The sequence below is a fragment of the Leptonychotes weddellii genome, chromosome X (genome assembly GCF_054177405.1).
Source record: "Leptonychotes weddellii isolate Sample4059 chromosome X, ASM5417740v2, whole genome shotgun sequence".
In the NCBI taxonomy this organism is placed as follows: domain Eukaryota; kingdom Metazoa; phylum Chordata; class Mammalia; order Carnivora; family Phocidae; genus Leptonychotes; species Leptonychotes weddellii.
In genome coordinates this window covers 65,258,449-65,284,539 of record NC_138385.1, presented here as the reverse complement: position 1 = coordinate 65,284,539, position 26,091 = coordinate 65,258,449, and the positions used below count along the sequence as shown (strand labels likewise).

Sequence of the window (26,091 nt, the reverse complement as noted above, 5' to 3'; positions counted from 1 at the left end):
GTTATTGCTTCCATGGTTTCTGAGAAGATGTGAGATGTAATTCTTATCTTTGCTCCACTGTGGAAATGGTGTGGGTTTTTTTCTGGCTTATTTCAAGATTTTTTTCTTGATATTTGATTTTCCGTAATTTGAAAATGATGTACTTAGGTGCAGTTTTGGCATTTATCCTGTTTCACGTTCTCTGAGCTTCCTGAATCTGTGATTTGATGTTTGACATTAAGTTGGGGGAAATTCTCAGTCATCATTAATTCAAATATTGTTTCTGTTCATTTCTCTTTTTCTTCTCCTTCTGGTATTCCCATTATGCATATGCTACCTTTTTGTTGTTATCCTACAGTCCTTATATATATTTCTGGGTTTTTTTTTTCAGTCTTTTTAATATTTGCTTTTCAGTTTTGGAAGTTTCTTTTACATATCCTCAAGGTCAGAGATTTTTTTCCCCTTGCTGTGTCTAGTCTACTAATGAGTCCAACCAAAGCATTCATTTCTATTACACTGTTTATTTCATGCATTTCTTTTTTATTCTTTCTTAGAATTTCCACCTCTCTGCTTATATCACTTATCAGTTATTTCATGTTACCTGCATTTTTCCATTAGAGTCCTTAGCATATTAATCATTTTAAATTCACACTTGGGTTTTCTAACATTTCTGCCATTATCTGGTTATGATCTTTTTTCTGTCTCTTCAATCTGTGTTTTTTGCCTTTTTGTATGACATAATTTTTTGTTGGTAGGTGGATATAATGTAGAGGTGAAAGGAACTTTGGCAAATAGGTTTTTGGTAGTGTGGTGGTATGAGTATATGTGTGCATTTGAGGGGCTATCTTTGCTGAACCTGTGTCTCTAAACTGTCATCTTCACCAGTGTGTCTCAAGTTTTTCTTCCTCTGGGTGGGACAGGATGTCTAAAGTGGGCTGGAGTTGGGTATTTCCCTTTCCTCAGGTAGCCTATGCACTTATAAAACCCTAGCAAGTTAGGCTATAGTAAAATAGTTCCTCCTGAGAGCCAGCCTTGTTAAGAAGAACAGAAAATTTTAGTTTATTTCAAAATGGTTACTTTTCACCTCTCATGTCCATTAGTAGGAAGATAATTTTCTCTGATACTTACTGTGAAGACCTAGTAGAGTTCCTGGAGGTAAAATTCACAAAAGTGTGGAGACCTCTCTGGGATGCCCTGGAGTTTTTAACTCTCAGACTTATCCACATTGAGCCTCCAACAAATTGTCAATTACAATTTAGGTTTTTCTACCCTGATAGTGGTTCCTACAGATGTTTCTGGGGAGGGGGGGAGGATTCTGCTTTAGAGAGTTACCATTCTCTGTATCCACCTGTTTTTCTCTCCAGTTTTAGGGACAGCAGTTTGTCCTGTGACTTCATTTCTCTGATACATCTTTGTTGATTTTTCATCTTGTGCAGCCTTTTACTTGTTGTTAGTATAGAGTGGCAACTCCTAAGGTCCTTACATGTTGGGTATGAAACCAGAAGTCCCTCCATTAAAATTTCATTCATCAAATCCTTAAGTCTAGTTAACTGGAAGATTATTTTCTGATATTTCAAGCAAAGCTGTGGGAATGGAAAAGAAAGAGCTGCCATAAAGATGTAGGAACAACCTCATGGGGCTCTGGGAAATATCAGTGAGCTGTGGAAACAGAGGAAGAAGAGGGGGTGGAGAAAAAGAAGGGCAGAAGTTATGAGGGACAGTTTGGGAATTGAAGACCCATGGATGTGGTTGAGGATAAAAAAGTGACTGGAATGAATTTAAGGAGTATAAGGAAACATATCTTATTGGATCTTAGGGGTCTATTATTTTTTCTTGCTGAGATGGATGGTTGAAAAAAATGTGGTGTGGGATCTGGATAGACAGAATGCTAATGTGTTTGTATGTGTGTGTATATGAGTGTGTGAGTATGGTGGACCTGAGGTGTCAGACAGAAGCATCTGACATGCAACAGGACCAGAAATAGAGAAATGTTTGCATATCTAGTGTCTAATATAGTTTCTGGAACTGAATGGCTGCTCAATAAATATTTGCCAAATTGATGCATGAATAATTCTGCAGAGCTTAATCAACACTTTTTGAAAAGTATGTATAATTAAAAGTTAAAAATTAATTTGACAAAAAAAAAGGTTTGTCTTCTATCTCTGTAAGATTCTTCAGTGAAAATGTAAAAATAAGCAGCCCAGGATGCCTGGGTGGAAATCAGAATCTCAACCTCTAGACCATATAGGAATGTATTGTATCAACAGTCTTACTCAACTTCTTTGGAATGAACTCTTAATTTGGCTTATTTCTTCAATCTTTTGTCAAATCCCTTTCTTCCACTCCCATCCTCCTACTCCTTTTTCTTCTCTTTCCTCTTCTCCTTTCTCCTCTCCTCACTTCTCCCCCCTCTTTAAGATTTTATTCATATTTATTTATTTATGTATTTGAGAGAGAGAGAGAGACAGAAGTAGTGAGAGAGAGAGAAGAAGCCAGGAGGAGAGCGAGAAGCATGCTCCCCGCTGAGCAGGGAGCCCTATGCGGGGCTCGATCCCAGGGTCCTGGCATCATGACCTGAGGCAAAGGCAGACACTTAACTGACTGAGCCACTCAGCTGCCCCCTGTTTTTCTTCTTCATCCTTTCTCTTCCCTTTCTTCATCTGTTCTTCATGGACCTTGAGGGTAGATAAATGTGATGGTTTGGTCGGGTGGAGAGGGAGACTGGCAACAGGGAGACAATGAATTTCTGTAATAGAACAGTGTAAGGGAATAATTTGTCTGGTGATGCCTGGTGGTAGCGGAGGTTGGATGATATGTTTGAAAGCTGCCTTTACATAAAACATGCATGTATTACTTTTATTGAATGTTTGGGGGGGTGAGATAATTGATGAAGATTATTCCACCCACTCCTAACAACTTTGGAGCTGTCACCATAGGAAAATCACTTACAATTATCCAGACTAGATATTATAACAGCTGGAACAAAAATGGCAGAAGCAGATAGGGAGGAGCAGATAGGTTGTAGAAAATGGACTAATGAGAACAGCAGACCGCTCAGCACAGAACTCTGTCCAAACCCCTGCACCAAGAGACTTGCCATGCCCCTAGGATGGTCCCCAACTCTCTGTTGATCCCAGTGCTCCATTAAAATGCCTGACTGAGAAAGTTCAACACAGCAAAGATAATTTACTGTTTGTTCTAGCCTGAGGGTAGGTCCCTGACCTACTTTTCTCAGATCATTTACTATAAAGGCTTACAATGGTGAATATGTATCTCCTACAACTCAGAAGTCTTTTTCAAGGACTTGAGAGCCATCCCATTGAAATGTAATCATCAAGAAGGTTAGGGCTTTTGTTTTCAAGTCTCTGTGGGAAAATAGATTCCTAACTTTGATAACTGCCAGATAACAGCTTAATTACATTTATACTGACGAACCTTTTAAAATTTTCCACTTCTCTGACTCAAATGAGGCCTAGTTCTTCCCCTACCTCATTGTCCCTTTAAAAGGCCCAATTAGGGCTCCTTAAAAGGCCCAATTAGGGCTCCAGAGTGGTTCAGTCAGTTAAGCATCCAACTCTTGATTTCAGCTCAGGTCCTGATCTTGGGATCATGAGATGGAGTCTGGTGTGGGGCTCAGCACGGAGTCTGCTTGTCCCTCTCCCTCTGCTTCTCCCCCTACATGCGTGTGCACACACACACACACACACACATTCTTTCTCTCTCTCTAAGATAAATAAATAAATAAATAAAATCTTTACAAAAAATAAAAGGCCTAATTACCTCTGCACATATTGGAATGGAGCTCAGCTTTCTCCATTACTGTCAGTAGTTATTGAATAAAGTCTGCTTTCACTGCTTTAACTCAGAATTTGTTTATCACTATCTGGTATGGAAGGCAATGAATCTAAAGTGACTTCCTGGATTGGGGCTCATAATCTTTCACCACACAAGAAAAACTAGAACAAGGGCTTGTTGCGGGGGGGGGGAGGAGTTGGTGGGGAGGAGAGAATAGTAGGGAGAGATAGGGCTAAGGAAGATGTGATCAGAATAAAATAAATTTTTCTTGAGGCATGGCAGTTGTGATAAGGGATCATATAGAACAGCAGTTGGGGAAATCTGGAATCAGATAGCACCCTGGTTCTATCCAGTTTCCCTTTCCTTCCTACTTTTCTTCCTCCCTTCCTTCTGTCATTCTTTCCTTCCTTTCCTTTATTAAGTAGCATATACACGTGATATATCTATCTATCTACATATAGATGATAGATAGATGATAGATATAGTACAAAGGGGTTTAAGATGAAAAGCATCAGTCCTCTCACTTCCTATCCCCTGCCTCCTCTCCAGAAGCAACCCCTTTTAACTCTTTTGGCCATTTTATCTGGAGGTCTCTATATCTAAATATAGTCTATAAATACATGTCAATAGCTCTTCAGTTATCAATTCTAGACTTTGACTTCTTACTATGGTCTATGAGAATTTATTCCCTTACTTCCAGTTTTAAACAAGCGGGGAGATGAGTATGTGTCCTAAAATTCCCAATGAATCCCTGGTTCCAGCAACAATAACTTTCATTGTGTGCTTACTATGTGGAAGACATAGCTGTAATCGCTTTGGATGTATTAAATCATTTCATTACGAGCCCGGTTACAGGGACTAGTAATAAAAAATAGGAAGACAAAAACAATGCTTGGCCTTCCTCACCAAAAAATGTTAAGGGTGAAACGGCAGTTTAAAACAACAACAACAACAACACACACACACACACACACACAGAGGGGTTAGCATTGAAGCACTGAAATTGAAAACGTCTCCTTTAATTCTGTGTGCTGGACAGGTCAGGCCAGGGGAGCCCACAAGAGAAGCATCTACAAACTGATAGCTCCTTACCGGGCTCAAGGAAGAGGGAGAGCCGGGGCCACGTGACGGCGGCGGGCGGCACTCTGTCTTTCTCGGCGCAGTCTCTATGGTATTCTTCCTCGTCCACCCGCCCCTCGGGTAGCAGCAGTCACGTGACGGACTCCGGGTTTACGGCAGGTGCCCACGTGATCCTGGCCTGCAGTCTGTGCCTGCGGTGAGGTACCTGGGCTCCTGAAGGGCGGGCGGTTTTATCGTAACTGCTGCTAACGGCGGACGCTGTCGTGCGACCAGGCTCGGTAACAATAAGCCGGCGGAAGCTTTTGCTACTTAGTGCCTACCGCACGGGTCTGCTCTTTCTGCCACCTCCGCCGTCCCCACCTCTTTGCGGGTGAAGTCACCTTTGCGTTTCGAGACTTTGGGGCCTGAGGCCCAAACTCGACACGAACCCCCGCCACCCCCCTTCCCACTCATTCTCAGTCTCTTCCTTTGCACCACCACATCATTTAGCCTTTGAGCTGACCAACTCGGCTGTGCCTTGAAGCCAAGTTTGAGGTGGTTAAGGTAACCGTGGGGAAAACAGCCCCCCAGTGGACAAAGGCGGAGGCAAGAATAGAGCAGGCCTAGCGGCCACAGGCAATAAAAATAAGCGACTGAGGGTGTGAACAAGGAAAAAGAAAAAAAAAAAAAAAGGAAAAGAGTACTGCGGTTTAGAAAGGACTGGAAAGGACTTGTTGCACGATGGAAGAATCTGACTCTGAGAGAAAGATGGAGAAAGAGAATCTGGGGCCAAGAATGGATCCTCCCATAGGGGAACCGGAAGGATCGCTTGGGTGGGTGAAGTTTATTATGTCAAACCTGGAAGGTGGTGGTGGGGTTCTGAGAAAATATTGTGAATTAGAACACCCCACCTATGATAAATAGCTTTAATTTGCCAGTAAGGTTGATTGGTATCAAGCTTTTGCTGACAGGATAAACTGGCAAGAGGACTGGTTGGTTGTTAACTGGGTAGAAGCAGCCCTTGGGATGGGCCTGATACCAGTCCTGAAGTTTGGTGAGGGGGTGTTCTAATTGAGAAGGTAGTTCTGAGTTGCTTTGAATTATCAGTAAAAGAGATTTAACATCGTGTTGAGGATAGGAAGACTAGGGAGAAGGTTGGTATTTCTGGGGCAGAGATCAGTGGCTTAAAAAGTGCTTTCAGTGCCTTTTTGTACCTGAATTTGAGATTTGTATTGTATATACTTTGAACCTGTAATGAGAGAAATCTGACTTGGAAGGACAGCTGGCTAAACATACTTCCAGATTTTGAAATAGCCTAACTTAAAAATAATAGAGGACGTTTAAATGAGACAATATTGTTTGATTTATTAAAGCACTTGTATGTGTTGCTTTGGTGCATTTTTTAAGATGATAAAAAATTGCATCTTGAATTTTATTGCTCATTTATATTACTAAGTCAGTCTTCTTAGGACCCATTTCCTGAGTACTGTAATTAGGGAGCTTGAACCCAGTTTTACAATTTAAGAAAACAAAGGCCTCTTTCACTGAGTTCCTACACACAGCTGTACTCAGCTGTTGTGCTAAACATGTTCTTTTGCACCTCCACATTTATTTGTATTTTTTAAATTCCAATTTCTAAGGCAATGGATCCTGGAAACTGTCTTTTGGTTTATATCTGCAGGTGGGTGCTACCAAATACAGCCATGAAGAAAAAGGTAAGATATATTAGGTACATCAAATACATGAAAGTAAAGGTAAGAAATTATGATTCAGGAAATATATTTGTGGTGTATATATACCATCTTCCTGGACCATTGCAGGAATCTTCTGTGTGCTCTTTGACTCGTCCTCCTCTTTGCTATCAGGTTTGATTTTTCTAATATTTAAATCTAATTGGGTCATTCTTATACTTAAGACTTTTTCATAACTTCCCAAAACCCATAGAATAAAATCCAAATGATTTCATCATATAGAATGCCCTTTAAAAATCTATTCCTGACTAAACTGATCTGCCATACCTGTACCATCCTATTATAGCCATACAGAATCTGTTTTTCTCCAAATTTACAAATTAATTTGCATTTTGTGCAAGCCATACACAAACACTACACAGGCCTCTTCCTGCACATTTATGTGGAACCCAACTTAAATGGTACCTATATAAGGTCTTTATATGAGTTTTCCAGGTGGAATCGAGCATTCTTTCCCTTGTGCTCTTATGGTACTGTGCCCCACCTTGGTGTTTAGGCTGAATCAATAAGGGCACAATTCTGGAGTAAATTTCTGAACCTTTGGGGCTTTTAGTTTCTTCATTTGTAAAATGGTGATAATATATTACTTATCTCATAGGGTCGTTATGAAGTTTAAATGAGTAAATGCATGTGGAGCACTTAGGTTAGTACCTAACACAGTTATCCTTGGTTAGTCTTTCATAAGCAGTTGAAGATTTCTTAAAAAACACAAGAAATAAACCATATTTACCCTTAACTTCATCTAACAATTCAGTTATATAACTCAGTTTCCTAAAGGAATGTTCTTGATGAGCCTGTCTAAAGTTGCTATCAACAAGGATGGCTAAAAATACCAGAAATTTCTACATGATTAAGAATAAAACAAAAAAAAATTTAGAACTCTTTAGACTGACTTGTCAGTAACATTTTCTTAGTGAGATAAAGTTACGTAGCTAAATAGCTAGATTAAATTGAGCCTGAGTGCTGTATACTTTCATTAATATTCACTGTATTTGTAATTAGAAATTTTTTAAAAATTTCTTGGGATTGAAGATACAACCTGTAACCCCTTCATTTGAAAAGCAAGGTAATTGGAACTATAGTCCATAAATGTTAAAGTTTGAAAAAACTCTGAAAAGTCACCTTACCCAATTCCCTCCTAGTGCAAGAATCAACAGTATCTTTGATAGGTGTTTTTCTGTCTTTGTTAGGTGCTGACATTGGCATGAAGGTCAATGTCATGACTTTGAAGGTGCTGACATTGACATGAAGATGACCTTCATGAGGTCACCTTTTCCATTGGACAGTTCTCATCATTATAAACTCACTTGTCTCATATCTTTGTTTAGATAGCTTGTTCATTCTTTTGATGAACATATTTTAAGCATCTGTTATATGTTAGGCACTGGAGATACAAAGGGGATTCTCCCTGCCACTTAAGAACTCACAGTCTTGGGGCGCCTGGGTGGCTCAGTTGGTTAAGCGACTGCTTTCGGCTCAGGTCATGATCCTGGAGTCCCTGGATCGAGTCCTGCATCGGGCTCCCTGCTTTGCAGGGAGTCTGCTTCTCCCTCTGACCCTCCCCCCTCTCATGTGCTCTCTCTCACAAATAAATAAATAAAATCTTTAAAAAAAAAAAACTCACAGTCTTGTGAGAAGCAGACAAAAAAAACAAGAACAAACAAAAATATAGATAACTGCAGTGCATTATGGTCTTTGCAGTGCTATAGGAGTGCCATGGGAGGAAAGAGGTGAGACACACCTAAGCCAACCTAGGGCATTGGGGTCAGGGAAGCTTCTTGGGGAGATGGTTACTGAACCAAGTCTAGAGGGATGAGCAGAGCTTAGATGATGAAAGAAAAAGGAATGGAAAGTTACTGGCAGAGAGTACAGCATGAAACAAAGACATATAACGGCTCCCTGGAATTCTGGGAGCAGTCAGAGGGACTGTAAGAGGTTTAGTTCAGTTCCTTATGGCTGGACTCCAAAAGTTCTAGGCCAGGAGGTAAGGGCAGAGGAATAGATAAGCCAGGTCAAAGAAGGTCTTAAATGTAGTTTAAGGACTTGAGCCTGTAGGCTATGGGACACTTAAAAAAAAAAAAGATTGAGTAATTAATGAATAAAATCATAGAGTAGGTAGAAGGAATGAGATCAAGGGCAGAGGTGGAAAGGTTGACCTTGAGCAGGGGAAAGAACTTTCAGTTATAATGAAATCCCCTGCCAGGTAGTTCAATGCATAAAGCATTAGATTATGAGAGATGAGGGTTCGATTTCCTCAAGTTGTTATTTCTCTAACATAGTTCTGAATGAATGATAGTGTATAATGGTAGCATAATAAATTCACGTGATTTTATTGCTAAGAGGATGTGTGATGCATGACAGGTAAGTACCTAGCTCCTGGAATTTTAGGTATCTCTGCATTTACCATTGGTCAGGGAACTAAGTTATAAGTATCTGCAATAGGTTGTTGGTACTGTCACTTCAGTAAAACATCAAGTACAAGAGAGAAATAGATCCTTTTTGACTTGATTTGCTCTAGATTTCTAACTTTTTTGTTTTTTCTGACTTTGTCCTTAGGTGCTGTTGATGGGTAAAAGTGGGTCTGGTAAGACCAGCATGAGGTCTATTATCTTTGCAAATTATATTGCCAGAGACACACGTCGCCTTGGTGCAACAAGTAAGATGTTTTATCTTATTGTGAAATCAGGTGATATTAACTATTAATAATCTGCATAACACACTTGGTTGCAGTAACTTAGGGATGCAGAGGTTGAGAGATTTCTTTTGGAGCATGTTTTCCCTGTTTTTTCATTCCTTCTCAAAGGGGTGTGACCTAATTCTCGTTATTACTGCTTGCTGTCTTGGAGAGGTTCTTTCTAGGTTGCTTACCAAATGGGATACCCTTGTCCAACTTGTTTTTTTATCCTGCTCTTTATTAAATAAACATAGGGACCCTTTTGTTTGCTTATTTGTTTTTTTGTGGGAGGTTGTTTTTAATTTATTATATAAAGGGAAATTAATTGATAGGTATTAACAAGCATAACAATAAAATCTCGTAAGATTTTTTTTAAAGCTATAATTAGTCCTAGTCTTCATTAAAAGGTAAATTCTGAGTGGGGGTGCTGAGAGGGGAAGGTTAACCTGATGTGTACTCTGCTTCTCTTCCTGGATATACATAGATGTTCTCACTGGAGTTCCAGCTCTGACTTGAGAAATGTTTCATTGCCCTTTATAATTTGAATGTTAAATCTGGCTTCTTAATAAGGGCTAGCTGAGCTGCCTTGGCTGCCAGTTCAGTGGATCTGTGCTTCTGGGAGACCTCTTCTGTCTCTAGAGTGTAATGCCATTTTGTTTTGCAGCATCCAGGCATTTCTGGATTCTGCCATGGTCCTTGGCCTCTCAGTGATGAAGGCATTGCCCTACCTGGCTTTCAAAGATTCCTGATCTGAGTTTTTAGCATCTTGAACACTTTTAGGGACAAGTCACCCACTGGTTCGTAAGATATCTCACTCTGGTTCCAAGAAAAAACAAACATTTTTAAAACAACTTATGTTCCAGACCCTAGGATATAAAGAAGGAAACCTCAGTTTTCTTTATAAAGTGCTTGGAGTATATATACTCTCATGATTGGGGCAGCTTTAATGGTTAGAAAACTATTTCTTAGAACCCTGAATCTGTTTCTCTTTATTTCTGTTAGCTGGTTCCCTTTTCTGTTCCTTTGAGTCTCTACAAATATTTGAGTATGATTAATGTCTCAATCTATCCTAGCCACCTTTGCTTCCCAAAACTTATCTTCTTTAAGTTAAACATGTCAAGTTCCTCCATCTATTCCTTATGTGACATCATTTTGAAACATTTTTAAGGACTTGTTTGCATGTGTCTTATGTTTTTCTTAAAGTGCTGAGACTTGAATATAGATGTGATCTGATCAGGGCAGAGTAGGACTATTATATCTCTTATTTTGGGCCTCACACTGCTGTTAGCACAGTCTAGTCCCCTACTCTTATTTTGTGGAGTGGCTTTCATTATACTGAGTCATACTAAAAAAAAACAATTCCTTCTCACATACATTGTTGTTAAAACACATATCATCCTGCTTCTTGTACAGCTAATATTTTGAATCTAAATTCTTACTCGATTAAAATATTCAGTTTTGTTTGTTTTAGCACCTATGTTCTTGTATCCACTGTTTGTTAACTGTGAAGTCCAGGACAACTCATCATTTCTCAGGGCGTAGTTTCCTTATCTGTAGAAAAATGATTAGATCTGTTTTCATTTTAGGTGCTTATTATCTCATCTCATATGTTAGCTATTCTTCCTAGCTTTGTGCATTTTGTACATTTGATAAGCATCTCATCTAGTTTTCATCTAAGTCCACAGGGTCCTATGGCCTGTCATGCCTTGAAAGACTTCCTTCTAGAAAGGACCTGTCCAGACTTCTTTGTGTCTTGGTTTGGTAGATTTTAATTTTTTTCTATTCTCCCAAGTTAAAGATCTGGACCTAATAATCATATAGTTTCAGTAGATTAGAGGAAGCTTCTGTTTATTATATGCTTTTTTATTTACTTTAGTTTTTATATTAACTTCATTTTGATAGATGACCTAGAAGTTGAGCTTACTCAACTAGCAAACATTAGAGCTGGAATGTCATCTGTGCTCCTGCTCTATCCATTGTGCCACACCCACCATTTCTGGAGGATTTCTTTCTTTGTGTGTTTTAAGTTCTGTACATTTTATTGAAGCAATGGTCAATTTTCTAGTCAATTAATATTTTTGTTTTTAGCTGATTAGCAGAGTTGATTTACTACCCTAAGTCAAGTGAATAGTCATACAACCCAAATTTTAGAACTATTCAAGCTACTTGAAATAGTTTTGAAGTGATCTAGCAGCATCATTAAAAATTATGAACAGAATGTTGCAAATTATATGTACACTATACATTTAAGCAGTCCCATTTATTCAGTAAGTGCTTTTCTGAACCGTCCTGTGTGCCAGGCACTGTGAATGGGACAGGGCTTTTGTCTCAAACGGGACCTTTATTGATATACTTTGTTAGCAATTACTGTATTTCCTTAAAGGTAGTAGAAGTATGCTTTAAAATATTATGTTGGGGGCGCCTGGGTGGCTCAGTTGGTTAAGCGACTGCCTTCGGCTCAGGTCATGATCCTGGAGTCCCTGGATCGAGTCCTGCATCGGGCTCCCTGCTCGGCAGGGAGTCTGCTTCTCCCTCTGACCCTCCCGACCCTCCCCCCTCTCATGTGCTCTCTCTCTCAGTCTCTCCCTCTCAAATAAATAAATAAAAATCTTTAAAATAAAATTAAAAAAAATATATTATGTTGGATTTAATGCTTTAATGTATCATTACCTAATTTGTCATTGCTGAAGAAAGGTCTGGGTTCTACTGCTAAACTTATAGACTACTTGAAAATACATATAGTGCCTTGATTTTTACTTACTGTTCCTTTTTATGAAGTTGCTGATTTTCTTTAACAGTAGCAAAAGAGTACTTCTAAAATATCATATCACCTTTAACGTTTTAGTGTTTTTCTAGTGTATCACTGCTGAAAAAAATCCAATTTTATTTTGTTAAGCTTAGAGCCTACTGTGTTTTAAAATTCGTGGTAAGGTTACAGAATGGTGATATAATTAATTTATTTGTGGGCTGTTAAAATGTGTTTGTTGGAATAGTAAACTTGTCAATAAAAATAAGATTATAAAGTATTTTAGTCAAAAACACTGTTGACAGCTCCAAGATTTCCTACCTTTTCAAAATTCTCTGTTCCCTTGGCTTTTATTTAATGCTTTATTACCCTGGTTTTTTTCCCTTATCTTTAACCATCCCTACTGCTTTAAAAAATATTTTCTTCTTTCTGCCCCATAAATGTATGTGATTTCCTAAAGCTCTGTTCTGGTTCTTTTCAGTTGCTCTTATGACAGCAGGATAGGAAGACCAGGAGAGCCAGAGGGCCATATAGGAGACATAAGACTAAAATGGAAGGCAGAGTGTGGGGGTTTCGATCATAAAGTGCCTTATAAACCAAGTCAGGTAGTTTGAACTGAGGGTAGAGGGCAGCCCATAGAGAGTTTTATACAAAAAAGTAACATCAGATTTTATTATTTTTAATTTTCAATTTTAATTACAAAAGTAATACTTGTGAAAAATTCAGATATTGCAGAAGTATAGAAAGTCTACTCCTTCCCTCATTCTCACGCCTGCTTCCTGGGGACAACCACCATTAGTAGTTTGAGATTGTCCTTTAGACCTTTTTTTTTTCTGGGTATATACAATCATGTATACACAGAGACTTTTTTTTTCTTTTAAAAGAATAATGGAGTAAAATCTGCATTTTGAAGAGACGATTATATCTAATATGGAGGATAGATTGGAGGGAGGCAAGGGTAGAAACAGGTTGACAGATTAGGAAACTTTTTTAGTAGACCAGGTAAGAGATAACCCTTAACTTGGGTTAGGGTAGTGGTAGTGGATATAATGAGAAGCAAATGCATTTGTGATATATTTAAGAGATAGAGTCAATAGGACTTGTTGATAGGTTTCGTTGGAATAGTGGAGGAAAGAGTGGACTCAAGGATGAAATTAAGGTTTTGGCTTAGGCAACTGGTTAAATTCACTGAGATGGAGAAGACTGAAAAGAACGGATTTTGTAGGAAAAAAATGGGGAGATGAGTTATATTTGGATATACTGAGTTTGGGATACTTATGCATTATTCAAGTGAAGATGTCCAGTATATGTTTCAGAAAGGGAGAGAGACATCTGTGTTAGAGATACACACTTACAAGTTATCAGTATCCAAATGGTAAATAAAATAATTTGAATAGATTAGCTTGCCTGGGGGAAAGTAGGTAGCCAAAGGTGAAATCTTGAAGAGCTCCAACATTTAAGGGACAGAAAGAAGAATAGGAAGATATACCAGAGAAGTTATAGGTATGATATCAGAGGCCAAGAGAAGAGAATTTTTTGAGAAGAGAGTAGTCAACAGTGTCATGCTACAGGAAGTATGACAAGGACTAAAAAGTCTACTGGATTTAGTAATGGGGCCATTGGTCACTGGATGAAAACAATTTCTATGATATGGGAGTAGAAACCAGATTTCTATCCCATGTGCTTCATATCTAAACAGTCACTGAATCCTGTCACTTCTTTTATTATTGTCTTTCCCTTTCTCAGTAGCACTTCTTTCCATTTTTTTTTAGTACTAGACCGTTTACATAGTCTTCAAATTAATAGCAGTTTGAGCACCTACTCTCTCGTAGACTCTGTTGGAAATACAAAGACATGTAAGATATGATTCCTTTTCCAAGGAGGGGGAAGTAAGGGGGAGAAGGGAAGTAGTTTGAGCACCTACTACGTGCCAGGCACTTTATGTATGATAACTCCTTTAATCCTCACAACAATCCTGTGAGGTAATAGCATGCCTCCTACCTTTTGTATTAGAAAAGGAAACTAATACTCAGAGGTTAAGTGACTTGCACAAGGTCACACAGAGAGATACAGTTGGTATTTGAACTAAGAATTGTTTGACTCCAATGCCCATGTTTTTTTTTAATGCCCATGTTTTAATGCTTTGCTGCTTATGATCTAGGTTATAAGAAGATAAAATTGCACAAAAGTTAGATAGCAGTCAATATAAGCAATAGATTCAAGATAGTCATAGAAGAAACACCACTGTGTGATTGATTGTCACATAAATTGTAAAAAATATAATTGCTAGACTTTAAGAAATTTTCAGGATAAGAACTTTCATTATTCCTCCTTGTGATTTTTGGTGCCTGGCAGAGAGTAGATGCTTAATAAATGTTTGAATGAATTCAGAGGGAGTGATGATAGTAAGTGGGGGTGGCCAGGTAGGGCTTTTAGAGAAGGTGAATTTAAGCTGGGTCATAATAGATGAATATAACTGAAAGAAATGTGGGGAGGACTTTCTAGGCAGATGAACAGAGTAGGCAAAGTATAGAGTGGGGAGGGAAGTGTAAGGCAGAGGTCGCAAACAGGCAGTCTGTAAGCTGGATAAGGCCTATAGATATGTTTTGCTTGGCCTGTACAATGTTTTAGAAAAATTGGAATTAGTTATTAATATGTAAAAGTTTCCATAAAAATCTGGTTTCCCACTAATACTGAAAAATGTAAAGATACGATCATCTTGATCCCACATTCCTGCCTGACAAATGAGCTGGAGCTGAGTAATTGCCACCCACTCTGTCATCCTCTTGGGTGCATGTTTACTCTCAATACATGATCATCTTTGCTTTTGTACATTTACTGGCCTGGCCCATATTAGCAAGTTTGCGACCCCTGATGTAAGGTATGTTGGGGTTTGGGGACGTAGTGGGGTTGGGGAGGATTATGAATAAACCAAATTGGACTGGAACAAAAGTCTTTATTAGTATGACTCACTGGGAAATACAAAGGTAGATTGGAAGCCAAATTTGAAGGACCTTGAATGCCCCCTGTAGGCATGGAGGAACTATTGAAAGTTTTTTGAATGGGGAGTGACATGTTCAAAGTAGTGTTAAGAAGATGAATCTGACAGTAGCCTGTAGGATGAAGTAAAGTGGGTAAGGCTTCCTGGTGGGAGGTAATTATGGAGCTATTGTAGTTGTGTAGGCTTGAGAAGGTAAGGGCCTTCCTTATTGTTAGTGGCAGGTTGTAAAACAAGGAGTGGAATCGAGAAATTACAAAGAAATAGCAATGAATGTGGACAGAGGAGTCAACAATGACCACCTCTCCTGAAATGGGACAGTGATAGGGTCACTAAGTGAAATAGGAAAACCAATAGAGGGAACAAGTTGGATTATATTTTATGCTTGTTTTGTATTTGGTGTTTGTTGTCATTAAAAAAAATTTTTTTTTTGTGGAGGGTGTTCGTGGGTCAGTGAAGAGCTATTAAATGGTATATGTCTCTGTCTTACATGTTGAAATTTTAACATTAATATTATAATTGGAGATTGTTTCTGCTCTAAGCACTAAACTACTAAAAAGTAAAATTACTTACATTGAGAGCCAGTTCTGTAGCTCAGAGTAGTTTAGGTGCCCATCTTGCCACTAAACCAACCACATTACTAAGCTGAAAATCACCTTCTTGTTGTAGCTTTGAGCATTTCACTCCACTTTGGTCCTTCTAAATTACATGGGTTAGTTCTTTGCTTATTTTTAATTTCACCTCATTCGTGCTACAGTTACCAGAGTTGTTGTATTTGTCTTCCAGTTGATGTAGAACATTCTCATGTTCGATTTCTGGGAAACCTGGTATTGAACCTGTGGGACTGTGGTGGGTGAGTACCATCTGCCTGTTTGTGAGGCCAGCGGCAGTAATCATGGCACCTAGTATAATCAGCATGGAAAATGCATTACAGTAACTATCATTTGTAATAGATACATTTGATAGAAATTGCTTCAGAATTGGCAGTTGATTAAATAAAGATTTATGACTTTTATGTAATTGTGAAAATGCCCTCTCTCTGTGACGTATTTAATCAGCACTAACACAAGCTGTGTCTAGGGATCTATAGTATGGGATAGATTATCCCCCTCTTTTGCAGGTTGAAGAAATTAGGTTTTTATCTCAGGTGGCATAATACCAATGCTGAGCTCTTACCCATCATACCATACCACCTCATTCTTTATTATTTCAATCTCCAGGCAGTCTAAGCACTGTAGATCAGCCCTAAACACATATTCTCCAGCTAAGTTACCAACTGTTGGAGGAGTAGGAAACAGTTTTTCCTCTTATGGCTGAGGTACTTCCAGAATATTCCATCACAAATGCTCGTTCACTGTGCTTATATGCAGGTATTACTCCTTACCCTATGGCCATTTGCATCTCCATGCTGCAGCAGCAGTGTGTAGTGCACAGTGGTTAGGAGCCTAGGCTCTGGAGTTAGATTGGGGTTTGTAGCACAGCTCTGTTACCTATGTTATTTTGGGTAGATCATTTAAACTCTCTGAGCCAGTTTCTTCATCTGTACAATAGGGATAATGATGGTACTAAATCATAGGGTTGTTTTGATGATTAAAGTTCCTCACAAAATAAGTAGACGTTATTGTTAGCTCAGTGTTTACCAGCTCGAGCATAGAACCAACCATGGAACAGGTGCTCAATGAGTTATTTGTTGAAAGAATAATGAAATAGCCAAATATTCTATAAGAAAGTGACTCCCATAGTTGCTAGCAGAGGGATCACTTAATGCTCTAGAGCTCTTTCCATACAAATCCTTCCTTCTTATCATTCTTCTAATTCTGTAATCTCTTTCAAGAGATTAGTCCAGCTTCCTTGCTTTTAGGCCCTAAGATGTTATCATTAATTTTGCAGGTAAGGCAGCTGAAGTACAGTGATACTAAGAATCCCCCAAGGTCACACAGCTAATTAATAGCAAAGTACAAGACTGAAAGCTAGGTTCATGTCTTTTTTTCTCCCATGACCAAACTCTGCTGTTTTTTTTATTTATTTATTTTATTTTAATTCCAGTATAGTTAATATACAATGTTATATTAGTTTCAGGTGTGCAGTATAGTGACTCAACAATTCCATACAATACCTGGTGCTCATCATGACAAGTGCACTCCTTAGTCCCCATCACCTATATCACCCATCTCCTCCATCTGCCTCCCCTCCCCCATCAGTTTGTTTCCAGTAGTTAAGAGTCTATTTCTTGGTTTGTCTCTCTGTATCTCTCTGTATCTCTCTCTTTTTTTCCTTTTTTCATTTGTTTTGTTTTTTAAATTCCAACAAAACTACTGTTTTTTGCTGGATGCTTGGTATTTGAGAACTGGGAAGCAGCACACAGCCTAAAGATCAAAGAACAAAGCTGCTAAAAAGCTATCTTGGAGTCATTTTCATATAATTTAGAGTGTTTGACTAGTTAGTTATTCATTCAATAAATATTCACTGAGCACCTACTCTATGGAAGGCTCTTTGCTTAAAGCTGGGAAACAATGGTAGACAATAACAGACATGGTCCTTGCCTTCATGGAACTTACACTGTAGGGAAGTGAATTCCATTAATTAAAAACACACACAAACATGTAGTATCACACTTGTGGTTAAGTGTTAAAAATAAAAACAGTGTAATTGTATTAGGGCCTGTGGTGACGGATTTGCTCAAGACAGGGAGGTCAGGAATGGTTTCTGTGAGGAAATATGGATTGGACTAAAATCTAAAGGGACAAGTAGGAGTTAATTAGATGTACAGATAGGGGACTATCGTGTGAAAGAGTAAATAGCATGTATAAAGGCCATTGGAACGGAGGGAAGGTCAAAGTGTATTTGGAACACAAGGAGAGGGGCAAAGGATGCTGCAAGGTGTGGCTCAACTAAGAAGGTAAAGCCTTTCCAGTTTACTATTTGCCTATTAATTTGAAGCCTTAAGATTATCTTTCACATTAATTAAACCAACAAAAATAAATTTTAAGTAGGAGTGACTAAACTGAGGACTTGCTTATTACCTAGATGTTTTTTTTCCTACTAGACAGGATACCTTCATGGAAAATTATTTCACTAGCCAGCGAGATAACATCTTCCGAAATGTAGAGGTTCTGATATATGTGTTTGATGTGGAAAGCCGTGAACTGGAAAAAGACATGCACTATTACCAATCATGCCTAGAGGCCATTCTGCAGAATTCTCCAGATGCCAAAATCTTTTGCTTGGTACACAAAATGGATCTGGTACAGGAGGATCAACGGGACCTGGTAAGAAGCACAAAGGATACTGCATGATATGGTTGACATGCTTTCTAAACTTCTTTTATAGAGAAATAGATAAGTAGTATGATTGTTTTCAGGAAGAATAAATTTCAGCTTAAGCGCTCAAAGTTCTGTCAGGTTTTTAAAAACATTCATAAACAAACTTTCCATGGTAAGGGAACTATAATGTCCATTTGGCAAATAATTTTCAGATTTAGGTAAGGAACTTGTCAATGTGATATCATTAAGCAGCCTTTATGTATTTTTTTATTCAAGTAAAATTAACATATAGTGTTATATTTCAGATGTACAATATAATGATTCACCAATTCTATACATTTCTCACTGCTCATCAAGATAAGTGTTCTCTTAATCCCTTTTATCTATTTCATCTATTTCCCCACCCTTCCCCTGTCAACCAGGAGTTTATTATCTGTATTTAAGAGTCTGTTTTCTTGTTTGTCTCTCTTTTTTTCTCTGTTTGTTTCTTCAATTCCACAAATGAGTTAAGTCATATGGTATAGATCTTTCTCTGACTAACTTATTTCACTTAGCATTATACTCTCTAGGTTGATCCATATTCTTGAAAATGGGCAAGATTTCATTCATTTTATGGCTGTATAATACTGCATATATACACATATATGGTGTATGTGTATGTGTATATATACACTCACATATATATAATATATGCATATATATATAATGTATGTATATAATACGTAACTATTTTATCCATTAATCTATGGAAGCACACTTGGGTTGCTTCCATATCTTGGCCATTGTAAATAATGCTGCAACATAGGGACCCATGTATCATTTTGCTTTCATATTTTCCTTTTCTTTGGGTAAATACCCAGTAGTGGAATTACTGGATCCTATGGTAATTCTATTTTTAATTTATGAGGAACTTCCATACTGTTTTCCACAGTGCCTGCACCAATTTGCATTCTACCAACAGTGCATGAGGGTCCCTTTTTCTCTACATCCTCATCAACACTTGTTATGTCTTGTTTTTTTAGCTTACCCATTCTGAGAGGTGTAAAGTGATACTGTGTTCTGGTTTTAATTTGCACTTTCCTTATGATTGGTGATGTTGAACATCTTTTCATGTGTGTTGGCCATCTGTATGTCTTCTTTGGAAAAATGTCTATTCAGATCCTCCACCCATTCCTTAAATTGGATTATTTGTTTTTTGGAGGGCTTGAATTGTTTAAGTTCTTTATATATTTTGGATATTAACCCCTTATTAGATATATCATTTGCAAATATTTTCTCCCATTTGGTAGGTTGCCTTTTTATTTTGTTGATGGTTTCCTGTACTATGCAAAAGCTTTTTATTTTGTGTAGTCCCAATAGTTTGATTTTGCTTTTGTTTCTCTTGACAGAACAGACATATCTAGAAAAATGTTTCTATGGCCAATGTCAAAGAAATCACTGCCTATGTTTTCTTCTCGGAATTTTATGGTTTCAGGTCTCACATTTAGGTCTTTAACCCATTTTGAGTTCATTTTTGTGTATTGTGTAAGAAAGTGGTCCAGTTTCATTCTTTGGCATGTTGTTACCCAGTTTTCTCAACGACATTTGTTGAAGAGACTTTTTCCTATTGTATATTCTTGCCTCTGTTATGGTAGATTAATTGATCATATAAGCATGGGTGTATTTGTGCTCTATTCTTTTCCATGGATCTGCGTGTCTGTTTTTTGTACCAGTACCATACTCTTTTGGTTACTACAGCTTTGCAGTATATCTTGAAATCTGGGATTCTGATACCTCCAGTTTTGTTCTTCTTTTTCAAAATTGCTTTGGCTTTTCGAGGTTTTCTGTGGTTCCATGCAAATTTTAGGATTATTTTTTCTAGTTTTGTTAAAAATCCTGTTGGTATTTTGATAGGATTGCATTAAATCTGTAGATTGCTTTGGTAGTATGGACATTTCAACAATATTTGTTCTTCCAATCCATGAGCGTGGGATATCTTTTCCGTTTGTTAGTGTCATCTTCAGTTTTCAGAGTACAGGTCTTTCACCTCCTTGGTTAAGTTTATTCCTATGTATTTTATTCTTTTTGGTACAAATATAAGTGGGATTGTTTTCTTAATTCCTCCTTCTTGTATTCATTATTAGTGTATAGAAATGCAATATATTTCTGTATATTAATTTTGTATCCTGCAACTTCACTGAATTCACTTATCAATTCTAGTAGTTTTTTTGTGGATTCTTTTGGGTTTTAACTATATAGTATCATGTCATCAGCAGTGAAAGTTTTACTTCTTCTTTACCAATAGGGATGCCTTTTATTTATTTTTCTTGTTTGGTTGCTCTGGCTAGGACTTCCAATACTATGTTGAATAAAAGTGGTGAGAGTGCACATCCTTGTCGTGTTCCTGATCATAGAGGAAAGCTCTCAGTTTTGCACCATTGAGAATGATGTTAGCTGTGGGTATTTCATGTATGGCCTTTATTATGTTGAGGTATGTTCCCTCTAAATCTACTTTATTGAGAGTTTTTATCATGAATTGATATTGTATTTTGTCAGATGCCCTCACTGCATGTGTTGAAATGATCATATGGTTTTTACCCTTTCTCTTGCTAATGTGATGTATCATGTTGATTGATTTGCAAATATTAAACCACCCTTGCATCCCAGAAATAAATGCTACTTGATCATGGTGAATGATTTTTTTTAAGATTTTATTTGTCAGGGAGAGAGAGAGAGCATAAGTAGGGGGAGCAGGCAGAGGGAGAAACAGGCTCCCCGCTGAGCAAGAAGCCTGGTGCAGAACTCTATCCCAGGACCCTGGGATCATGACTCGAGCCAAAGGCAGATGCTTAACCGAGTGAGCCACCCAGGCATCCCGGTGAATGTTTTTTTTAATGTAATGTTAGATTCAGTTCGTTAATATTTTGTTGAGGATTTTTCCATCTGTGTTCGTCAATGATTTTGCCTGTAGTTTTCTTTTCTGTAGTGTTTTTATGTGGTTTTGATATCAGGGTAATGCTGGCCTTGTAGAATGAATTTGGAAGCTTTCCTTCCTCATCTATTTTTTTGGAATAGTTTGAGAAGAACAGATATTAACTCTTCTTTAAATGTTTGGTAGAATTCACCTGTGAAGCATCTCATCCTGCACTTTTTTTTTTTGGTTGGGATTTTAATTGATTATGGATTCAGTTGCGTTGCTAGTAATTGGTCTGTTCATATTTTCTATTTCTTCCTGATTGAGTTTTGTGAGGTTATATATTTCTTGGAATTTATCCATTTCTTCTAGGTTGTCCAGTCTGTTGGCATATAAATTCTCATAATAGTGTCTTAGAATCCTTTGTATTTCTGTGGTGCTGGTTGTTATTTCTCCTCTTTCATTGGTGATTTTATTTGAGTCCTCTTTTTTTTTTCTGGATAAGTCTGGCTAAAATTTTATTAATTTTGTTGAGCTTTTCAAAGAACTCGCTCCTGGTTTCATTGACCTGTACTGTTTCTTTTTTGTCTCTATTTCATCTATTTCTGCTCTAATCTTTATTATTTCCTTTTAATTGCCTTTGAGCATTTTTTTTCTAGTTCCTTTATCAGTCTTTTTAGATTTTATTTATTTATTTTAGAGAGCGTACAAGCAGGGGGAGGAGAAGAGGGAGAGGGAAGAGGGGAAAGAATCTCAAGCAGACTCTGCGCTGAGTGCGGGGTCTGTCGTGGGGCTCGATCCCTTATCCCTGAGATCACAACCTGAGCTGAAACCAAGAGTTGGATGCTCAACCAACTGAGCCACCCTGCACCTCTCTAGTTCCTGTAGGTGTAAGGTTTGGTTGTTTATCAGAGCTTTTTCCTGCTTCTTGAGATAGGCCTTTGTTGCTTTTATCTTCCCTCTTATAACAGCTTTTCCTGCATTCCAAATATTTTGGATCATTGTGTTTTCATTTATCTCCATGTAGTTTTTTTGATTTCCTCTTTTATTTCTTGGTTGACCCATTCATTGTTAGGTACCATGTCATTTAGTCTCCATGTATTTGGGGTCTTTCCAGATTTTTTCTTGTGATTGATTTCTAGTTTTGTACCGTTGTGGTCAGAAAACATGCATGGTATGCTTTCACTCTTTTTTAATTTATTGAGACTTGTTTTGTGGCATATTATCTATTCTGGAAAATGTTCCATGTGCACTTTAAAAGAGTGTATTCTGCTGTTTGGGGATGGAATGTTCTGAATATATGTTAGTTATATCTGGTCCAGTGTCCACTGTTTTTTGGTGATTTTATGTCTGGATTATCTATCCATTGATGTAAGTGGGGATGTTAAAGTCCCCTACTATTATTTTGTTACTCTCAATGCTTGTCTTTATGTTTTATGTGTTTATATTTCTTTTGTTTCTTTTTTTTTTTTAAAGAGAGAGCAAGAGCGTGAGTGGGTTGGGGGGGGGTGCAGAGGGAGAGGGAGAGAGAGAATCCCAAGCAGACTCTATGTGGAGCCTGAGCACAGGGCTCGATCTCACAACCCTGAGATCATGACCTGAGCTGAAACCAAGAGTTGGACACTCACCCCACTGAGCTACGCAGGCACCCCTGTGTTTATGTTTCTCTGTGTATTTAGGTACTCCCATCTTGAGTGCATATTTATAATTGTTCTATCCTCTTATTGGATCGTTCCCTTTATCATCATGTAGTGTGCTTAGTTGTCTCTTGTTACAGTGTTTGTTTTAAAGTCTATTTTGTCTTATATAAGCATTTCTGTTCCATCTTTGTTTTCACTTCCATTTGCATGGTAAATGTTTTTCCATCCCTTCATGTTCAACCTGCATGTGTCTTGAGGTGTGAAGTGAGTCTCTTGTAGGCAGCATATGGATGGGTCTTCCTTTTTATACATTCAGTCACCCTGTGTCTTTTGATTGGAGCATTAATCCATTTAAATTCAATGTAATTATTGATAGATACGTACTTAATGTCATTTTGTTATTTGTTTTACAGTTTTTCTACTTTTCCTGTGGTTTTTTTTTTCTTCTCTTGCTCTCTTCCTTTATGGTTTGATGGCTTTCTGTAATGATATGATTGGATTCCTTTCTCCTTTTTTTCTTGGTTATCTATTACAGGTTTTTGATTTGTGGTTACCATTAAGCTCATGTATAACATCTGATGCATATAGCAGTCTATATTATTTGAACCCATTCTAAAAGTACTAAATTTTTACTCCTCTCCAACGTTTTATATATATGATGTCATAATTTGTATCTTTTTATTTTGTGAATCCATAGACTGATTTTTATAGATATAATTGATTTTATTCCTTTTGTGTTTAACCTCCATACTGGTTTTGTGATTAGTCTACTACACTCATTATGTTTTTATTTACCTATGAAATGTTTTCCTTTCATAATTTTCTTTCTCCTGATTATGGCCTTTTCTTTCCCCTCAAAGAATTCTCTTTAACTTTTATTGTAAGGCTGGTTTAGTGGTGGTGAACTCCTTTAACTTTTGTTTGTCTAGGAAACTCTATCTCTTCTTCTATTCTAAATGATAGCCTTGCTGGATAAAGTATTCTTGGTTGTAGATTTTTTTCCTTTTAGTACTTTGAATATGTCCTGCCACTGTCTTCTGGTCTGCCAAGTTTCTGCTGAAAAAACAGTGGATATCCTTATGGGATTTCCTTTGTGTCTAACTTTCTCATGCTGCTTTTAAAATTCTCTCTTTATCACTACTTTTTGCCATTTTAATTTTTACGTGTCTTGGTGTGGACTTCCTCAGGTTGATTTTTTTGGGTGCTCTCTGTGCCTCCTGGATCTGGATATCTGTTTCTTTCTCCAGATTAGGGAATTTTTCAGCTATTATTTCTACAAATAAATTTTCTGCCTCCTCCTCTCTTCTGGAATCCCTATAATATAAGTGTTATTACACTTGATTATGTTACTGAGTTTCCTCAACCTATTCTTATTTTTTTATTCTTCTTTTTTTTGTTTGTTTGCTGTTTAGTTTGGTTGCTTTCTATTAACTACTCTGTCTTCCAGCTATCTGATCCATTCTTCTGCCTCCTCTAATCTATTGATTCCCTCTTGTGTATTTTTAATTTCAATTATTGAGTTCTTCATTTCTTATTTGCTTTTCTTTCTCTTTGTTGAGGGTCTCACTGAGATCCTCCACTTTTTTCTGAAATCCAGTGAGTATCTTTATGACCATTACTTTGAGTTCTTTATCACACATGTTGCTTATCATCATTTCATTTAGCTGTTTTGCTGTTGTTTTGTCCTGTTTTTTTTTTTTTTTTCATTTGGGACATATTCCTGTCTCCTCATTTTATCTAATTTTCTGTGTTTGTTTCTATGTATTAGGAATATTGGTTACGTCTCCTGATATTGAAAGTAATGGCCTAATGAAGAAAAGGTCCTGTTGTGGCTTGTAGCACAATGTCACCTGTTTAACAGAACCTGTGGATTGTGTGCACCCTACTCTTTTGTTTGAGCTGTGTTTGCCTTCAGATCAGTATGCTACAATGGCCCGCTTTGCCTGTTGTGCACACACTGGGTAGGATTTGGTCCCTGTCCTGTTGGGGGTCAGTCTGAGGCTGCTGTGGACTTATCATTGGATGGTTTCAACAGTCAGACCAGATGCCTGCCCTCAGCACATTTGCAGGAGCTACAGTAGCGCCAAACTGCAGGGTGCTCTCCCTGCCTTGTTCCCTGAGAGGTTTTTGTTGGTGTGTAGGGCCAGGAGTCAGGCCAGATTCCTGCAGGGGCTGCAGATGTACTGTTTGACAGGGCACTCTCTTTGTACTACCAGTTATAAGGTTTGGCTGCTGGGGCTGTGTTTATTGTTATCTTCCCTTCTCCCCGAGACAGGAGTAACGTTGAAGGGTGCTGGCCCCTGCCAGGGCTCCTTGCAGGATGAGACATGCAGGACCTGCTTTCAAGGGACTCCTGCTGTGTGGAGCAGGTTCGATAGGATGGATCTGCAGGAGATTGTGGTGGTGAGGTACATAGTGTTAGCAAGGAAAGTGGAGAGTGTTTGTGGTGTTTTCTGCAAGTGTCCAGCTATCTCGGCTGGGGGTGCAGAGAGAAATGGTTCCCACCAGTTCTTTTGTTCTTGAAGAAGTCTCCTAAAGATCTCTTGCCCTCTTTCATGTGTTCTGAGATTAGTAAATAAATCTCTTTCATGTGTACCCTAGGCACTTTTCACACTGCTGCTTCTATGCTGTATCTCAGTGGAGATGTTTGGTATGCTGGTTCTTTGAGGATGAAGACTTAGTTCCCTATTGCCTTCTAGCTCTCCCAGAGCTGAGCCAGCTGATTTTCAAGTACATGAAGTTAAGCTCCCTGATTATAAAAGCTCAAAAAGTTAAGCCCTGCTTGTTTTCAAAGCCAAATGTTATATGGGGACTCATCTTCCTAGTGCATCTAGTGCACCCAGGTCTGGGGTGCCTAGTGTGGGGTCTGCTCCTCTTCCTTCTTCATTCTTGTAGTATCCTTCCCATTTGTGGTTAGTCTGGCTGAGAGTTTGGTTCTCCACATCTCTGCCCCTCCCACCCTTTTCAGTGTATTCTCCTTTCTATGATTAGCTGTGGAAAGTCTGTTTTGCCAGTCTTTGGGTCATTTTCTGGGTTGGTAGCACTGATGTGGCTGTTATATATGCATGTCTGTGGGACAAGATGAGCTTAGTATCCTCCTACTCCACCATCTTCCCCATTTACATTCTCCTTTATATATCTTTATGTTTCCTGCCCCTGTTTTATTGTCCTTCAGAATAAGTAGTTATTGTCCAGGCTAGAAGACCCACCAGGGGTGAGATGAAGAAAGATTATAGCTATCACTGGGTTGATTTAGGAAACATGTATGCTCCAATGGAAGTGCAATCACACTG

General features: G+C 38.1%; 1 protein-coding gene across 5 annotated transcripts in view; it reads left to right on the top strand.

The window, feature by feature from the left end:
* The first annotated feature begins 4,986 nt into the window (after window positions 1-4,986).
* The window catches only part of RRAGB (Ras related GTP binding B), a 41,661-nt gene continuing 20,556 nt past the window's right edge, over window positions 4,987-26,091 (top strand). Inside the window, exons 1-6 of one of the 5 annotated variants that reach the window (XM_031028508.2) lie at window positions 4,987-5,666; window positions 6,515-6,548; window positions 9,141-9,240; window positions 13,777-13,860; window positions 15,789-15,855; window positions 18,049-18,271. In XM_031028508.2, coding sequence (XP_030884368.1) covers window positions 5,575-5,666; window positions 6,515-6,548; window positions 9,141-9,240; window positions 13,777-13,860; window positions 15,789-15,855; window positions 18,049-18,271 — 600 coding nt within the window. In that variant the 5' untranslated portion in view covers window positions 4,987-5,574. The remainder of the gene's footprint in view (window positions 5,667-6,514; window positions 6,549-9,140; window positions 9,241-13,776; window positions 13,861-15,788; window positions 15,856-18,048; window positions 18,272-26,091) is intronic. The other 4 variants (XM_031028504.2, XM_006733586.3, XM_031028505.2 and 1 more) reach the window with 4 other exon arrangements.